At 38.3% G+C, this 7,018-nt stretch overlaps 1 protein-coding gene across 1 annotated transcript in view; it reads left to right on the forward strand.

Moving 5' to 3' along the window:
• Positions 1 to 7,018, forward strand: part of trdmt1 (tRNA aspartic acid methyltransferase 1) — a 40,985-nt gene that overhangs the window by 26,014 nt on the left and 7,953 nt on the right. The window contains exons 10-11 of the mRNA XM_037694393.1: positions 3,905 to 4,034; positions 5,319 to 5,468. Of these exons, the coding sequence (XP_037550321.1) occupies positions 3,905 to 4,034; positions 5,319 to 5,468 (280 nt within the window). The remainder of the gene's footprint in view (positions 1 to 3,904; positions 4,035 to 5,318; positions 5,469 to 7,018) is intronic.

Consider the following 7,018-nt stretch of genomic DNA (forward strand, 5'->3'; position numbering starts at 1 on the left):
GTCATAAAACATAAATTGTTGAATAATAAAAATGAAATTCGAAAAAAATAAATAAATAAACAGATTTCATAGAGCCCTACTCTTCTCAACAATATGTTGCATATTTTATTTATTTATTTGTTTTGTTTGTCCCGAAGCAAACATTTGAAGGAATACTTTATTTTATGTGAAAGTTCAACGGGATTGTGTTTAAAAAAAAACTTCTACAAGGCAATTCAATGTTCTTAAAAAAAATACAATGTTCCTAATTTGCTCAATAATCTATTTCAATCATTGGGATTAACTTCTAATTCTAATGAATAATTTTATCATAATTGTTTGTACATGTGTGCCGTGCTCTCATGCACTGGGCTCTAGACCAAGGAGTGCACCGTGCACATGATTTACTGTGTGTGAGATACCAAGAGAGAAAAATTCCCAGGATAGTTTAAAGGAGATCAGGACCAACAGAAGAGCAAATGTTTGACATATAAAGAAACACAACTATCACAAATATCATCACACCCTACTGTTGAAAATACGCAGTGACTGAGCGGTCAGTATTTACTTGTGCTGTTGTTTCATTCACAGCTATGGAAGGTACGTGGAAGGAACTGGCTCTGTGCTGCAGTGCTGCTTGGAAACTGAGGTGGGTCTCAGGAAACAGGGCTCAAAAACCAGTGCTCAAGTCTGGTACCCAGACATCTTCCACTGAGCTCATTTTTCAGTTTCTTTGGTGCTGACTGTAAAACTGACTGCAGTGATCAGTGATCAATATTTACCAAAACTGATATAACATTTTTAAATGTGTTAAATTGGAATACCAAATATATATATATATATATATATATATATTTATCTAGATGTTACTACAGCAGGGGCTGTGAAACTGGTCAGAGTAGATGGGAAGATGGATGAAGTCATCAAGTTCACTAAAAAACAGTGTTTATACCAAAGACTTTTAGTGTCAAATCAGAGGCAACTCTGTCAGAATTTATTAAAATAAGGAATTTTATTTAACTTTCTCTATGCTGCTCCCCTCTTCAGGGGGGTGCCACAGTGAGTGGTCTTTCATGCAAGAAATGGCAAGTTTAATTATATGTAGGCCTGTCACGATAACAATTTTTTTGTCTCAGAAATTATTGTAATAAACAATAATATTATTTGAAATTTGACAACAATTAGTAATTGTCAAATTTATGAAGAAATGTTGGTTAATTTGTTTTGTGTGTAGTACCTTTTTCTGACCACTGGATGGCAGTATAAGACTGTTTGAACCAAAGGATGGATAGTGAAGGAGCGAACAGCACGTCTCTTTAAGAAAAATGGGAGGGAGGTCCCTTGACGTGACATGGGCTGTCTCTCCTTTCTGTTTGTTCTTTCTCAAAATGGTGGACGCTCGGTGTGGTTAGAGTTCTTAAACAGCATTTGTCACACAAAGCTTTTAATAAAAAAATCAGTAAACAAGTTCTCAGCTTCTTTTTGCAGAGAAAAACAACTTTTTACATGAAGGCACGGGTTTCAACCGTGAATTTTAGAGCTTCGACAAGATGGAGGTTTTTTCCCCCCGAGGTCGGCCTGTTAGCTTAGCTACTGTATATGTACAGTATATATATATATATATTTATATGTATGTATGTATGTATATATGTGTATATATATATATATATAAATATCTATATATCTATATATCTAGATCTATATATATATAGATATAGATATAGATATATACAGTGCCTTGCGAAAGTATTCGGCCACCTTGAACTTTTCAACCTTTTGCCACATTTCAGGCTTCAAACGTAAAGATATAAAATTTTAATTTTTTATGAAGAATCAACAACAAGTGGGACACAATCGTGAAGTGGAATGAAATTTATTGGATGTGTCGAACTTTTTTAACAAATAAAAAACTGAAAAGTGGGGCGTGCAATATTATTCGGCCCCCTTGCGTTAATACTTTGTAGCTCCGCCTTTTGCTGCAGTTCCAGCTGCAAGTCTCTTGGGGTTTGTCTCCATCAGTTTTGAACATGGAGACACTGAAGTTCTGCCCATTCTTCCTGCAGAACAGCTGGAGCTCAGTGAGGTTGGATGGAGAGCGTTTGTGAACAGCAGTCTTCAGCTCTTTCCACAGATTCTCGATTGGATTCAGGTCTGGACTTTGACTTGGCCATTCCAACACCTGGATACGTTTATTTGTGAACCATTCCATTGTAGATGTGTCTTTATGTTTTGGATCATTGTCTTGTTGGAAGATAAATATCCGTCCCAGTCTCAGGTCTCTTGCAGACTCAAACAGGTTTTCTTCCAGAATGGTCCTGTATTTGGCCCCATCCATCTTCCCATCAATTCTGACCATCTTCCCTGTCCCTGCTGATGAAAAGCAGGCCCAAACCATGATGCTGCCACCACCATGTTTGACAGTGGGGATGGTGTGTTCAGGGTGATGAGCTGTGTTGCTTTTACTCCTAACATATCATTTTGCATTGTGGCCAAACAGTTGGATTTTGGTTTCATGTGACCAGAGCACCTTCTTCCACATGTTTGGTGTCTCCCAGTTGACAAACTTTAAACAACACTTTTTATGGATATCTTTGAGAAATGGCTTCTTCTTGCCACTCTTCCATAAAGACCAGATTTGTGCAGTGTACGACTGATTGTTGTCCTATGGACAGACTCCCACCTCAGCTGTAGATCTCTGCAGTTCATCCAGAGTGATCATGGGCCTCTTGGCTGCATCTCTGATCAGTCTTCTCCTTGTTCCAGATGAAAGTTTAGAGGGACGGCCGGGTCTTGGTAGATTTGCAGTGGTCTGATACTCCTTCCATTTCAATATGATTGCTTGCACAGTGCTCCTTGGGATGTTTAAAGCTTGGGAAATCTTTTTGTATCCAAATCCATCTTTAAACTTCTCCACAACAGTATCTCGGACCTGCCTGGTGTGTTGCTTGGTCTTCATGATGCTCTCTGCGCTTTGAACAGAACCCTGAGACTATCACAGAGCAGGTGCATTTATACGGAGACTTGATTACACACAGGTGGATTCTATTTATCATCATCAGTCATTTGGGACAACGTTGGATCATTCATAGATCCTCACTGAACTTCTGGAGTGAGTTTGCTGCTCTGAAAGTAAAGGGGACGAATAATATTGCACGCCCCACTTTTCAGTTTTTTATTTGTTAAAAAAGTTTGACACATCCAAGAAATTTCATTCCACTTCACGATTGTGTCCCACTTGTTGATTCTTCACAAAAAAAATAAAATTTTATATCTTTATGTTTGAAGCCTGAAATGTGGCAAAAGGTTGAAAAATTCAAGGGGGCCCAATTCTTTCACAAGGCACTGTATATATACATATATGTATGTTGGCAAATATTCTGCAGATGGCTTGATGAATTTTCTTCATCAATGAGTCTTCATCAATCACAGCTCACTGGGGTACTGGATCCATCCATCCATCCATCCATCCAGGCTGCCACCCTGTTCATTTATCAATCAATTAGTCTGGCAGTTCATCCATCAACTCAGCCAGCCTGAGATCATTCCACTTCTCTTACTGTCCCTCCTTGGTGTCTGATGTAAAACCTACGAAAGACTGAATTATTTTAATTTGGCATTGTATGTCTTAATGAAAGAAGTTTCAAATTAAAAGATGGTTTCACTTTATTACCACGGTTTTACTTCACAATTTGCTTGAAGGAAATATTTTTGGTTGTTCTTATGCTTTTGCGGCAGTGCATCAGATTATCTTGATGAAATAACCATGAACAGTTAATTTAATCTTTCTCCAAAGATTTTGTTTTGAATTTGATTTGAACAGATGTAATCAATTAATGAGGAAGTTCGAGTTATTTCAAGTAAATCTGTCTGCGCTTCATCCTTTAAACACGATGGTCTAAAGTCTTTCTGTCTGTGTGCTCTGCAGATTGAGGGTGTGTTTACGGGTCTGGACCAGCTGTCAGAAACGGACAAACTTGAACAGCTGTTGAAATTAAAGCTACGGTATTTCACTCCCAGGGAGGTAGCCAACCTCATGGGTTTCCCTCCACATTTTAGTAAGTTTAAATGTTCAAGAACATTAATTTAAGGCATTTTTATAAGCAACCTGCTTGTGTCAAAATGTTAACAGCCACCTACTGAAGGGGGCCTGCCGGTCACTATTTTAAAGGAAACAGGAGGATAAATGTTTAACCTCCTAGGACCTGGCGTCCACATATTAAAGAGTCTGGGTTTCAGGAGGTTAAACATCATTTAGAATCCCTGCATTATGAGCTATTGGTCTTTCTGACACACACACAAACGGGCAATATTGTGTTGATCCCAAACTGTGTATAGCCAAGGCAGTCCACTGACCTACATGGATGCTATAATATATTTATGGATACAGTAGTGCCTCGTTTATTGCGTTGGTTACGTTCCGGACACCCGGAAGTGACACCAAGTGAAAATCCGCAAAGTAGCGAGGTTATATTTATTTTAGTATTTATATATATTTTAAGGCTTTATAAACCCTTCCCACACTTTTGCAATGTTATTTTAACAACATACGTATATGTACTGTACAGTACTATATGGGAACTCACCATCTTTGGTCCAGTTCTGGTCGGGTTCTGATCATCTCTCTGCATCCGCTGGGTGCCGACGTCACTATGAATAAGGACTGAACTTATTCGGATCGGATCAAAACTTGCCCTCCATTTCAGCAGAAGGCAACAGGGTTTCTGGGCGGGGCACTGTTGGCTTCTGGGAAATGTAGTCATTTTGAGAGGTGATACAGTGTAGGCTTATTGAGAGGAAACTACACAATCGCGGTGCCTGTCCAAATATTTTTTTTGTTAACTTTCTATTGTATAGTACCATGTACTGTCCCAATCATGTGATTAATATAAAAGTTGACAATCGTGTGTTGTATACAATTTTTTTTTCTTGTGTACAATGTTACTTTGAAAAACCGCGAAAGAGCAAGTCCACAAAAGTCGCACCGCAAAGTAGCAAGGAACTAGTGTATTCTCAAATCTCCCCCCTGGGATTAATAAAGTGTCTGTCCGTCCGTCTGAATGCAGTTAAAGCCATCTCTGCGTTACTTGGCTGTGAACGCTGCACTATAAATTTGAATAGTCAGTCTTAATCACAGTTCTCATCCCCATGTTTGTGATTACTGGTTATGTAAGTCCATAAATAATCACAAATAAAGGCTACAAAAGAAACAAAGCACTCGTTTAGCTTTAACATGGTCACAAGCTGGTAACCCTCTCTGGTCATTACGCAGAAGTGGAATTGTGAAAGTATTCGTTAAGCTGTAATATTTATCCGCCTGATTCTTTTTAATGTCCTTACAGCTTTTCCGAAGAGCATCTCAACGATTCAGCGGTACAAAGTTTTAGGAAACAGCCTTAATGTTGCTGTGGTGGCCAGGCTCGTCCAGCTGCTGCTCTCTGAACACGCTGGACGTTCTACAGGAGATCCACCTGTTCTGGACCATCCCTTCAGTGGGTGCTGTCTGTCCACCGCCTGTTGACGAGCATGTTCACTCTCCAGATTGTGGGTCAAATCCTCAATATGAATGTTTTTTTGTTGTTGTTGAAAAACATCTATTGTTAAAACATATGTATATCTTTTAATAAACTGCATACTCAGTTAAATCTTATTTGGAGTTTAATATTCACCGTAATTTTTGTGCAGACAACTTGTTTATGTCTATAAATACAACCAGATACGACACAGTCTTTTAGGAACATGTAGGTTTACTGATTTTTCTTTTCTTTTCTCAATTAGTTCAAGTTTTAATTTATTTACAGCTTCGATCACTGATATTTAAATACTAGACTGTTTTAAAAAAGTAAATGTGCTTTTACAAATAAAGCAACCGTCAGGCAGCACTTTTTGAATGGACTTGAAGCTAAATGCTACAAAAGCAACAGATCTCAACAAATAGCAGTTCTTTAGACAGAATCATTGCAATCACTGATTTTCAATAGAACTTCAAATACCTTGGAATATCCCAGGAAGTTGGCAACCTACAAAAAAGTGAGCACATGAGCCTCAACTGATTTATCAGTCAGGTCGTGATGTTTGCTATTGTAACTGACGCTATGGCTCATGAACACAAGCTGTTTTTTTAGTCTAGTGTCTGCATTTAGTCCTAAAAGTGTCCTCCTGGGAGTGTGCCGAGTCCAGAGACTTTTTTTATGGTAAATGGACTTTACTTATATATCACCTTTCTATCTTATCAAGATACTCAAAGCGCCAGTGTTGTATAAAGTACCTCAAAGTGATACTTCAGTGAAAGTGCACGTATCTTACCATAAAATTACTTTGGTAAAAGTTAAAGTCTCCTTTAAAATTATTACTTAAGTAAAAGTCTTAAAGTATTGGACATTTAATGTAGTTAAGTATCAAAAGTAAATTTATCTTATAAAATGTACTTAAAGTAAGAGTATTAAGTAAAAGTAAGTGGTTATAATTTCCAAAACACCATTTATTGGGTGCAATATTCAGTGACAAAAACTTGGAAAGTTTGAACTGAACACTGAAAGATTTGCTCTTTAAAAAGTGATTCTAATGAAGTATATTCATTCAACCTTTATTAACCTTTATTTATTTATTTTTTTCTTCTTTCGGCTGCTCCCTGCTTTAGGGGTCGCCACTGCGAACTAAGTAACACGAAGTCTTGGCAGTTATTTTTATGCCTGATGTCCTTCCTGACACAACCACAGACACCGAGCGGAGCAGAGCGCTTCTATCTAGGACACCCGGAGGGGCAGATGGTGGGGGTTAAGGGCCTTGCTCAAGGGCCCAGCAGGTGTGGGTGCTTCACCTACCCCACTCACATTTTTGATGTTGTCGGTGCCGGGGCTTGAACCGGCGATCTTCCGATCACAGGCCTACCTTCTCTAACCTCTGCGCCACCACTCCCCTTGAAGGATTTATGTTTTTGTTTAATTCAAATCTGTAATTGTTAAAGTTTCTATAATTAATAATCCAGAATATTAGTGCTTATTGAACATTTATCAATCACAGTCATTTCTTTTAAACTGCG

This window comes from Nematolebias whitei, chromosome 20 (assembly GCF_014905685.2).
Source record: "Nematolebias whitei isolate Nwh7 chromosome 20, NemWhi1, whole genome shotgun sequence".
In the NCBI taxonomy this organism is placed as follows: domain Eukaryota; kingdom Metazoa; phylum Chordata; class Actinopteri; order Cyprinodontiformes; family Rivulidae; genus Nematolebias; species Nematolebias whitei.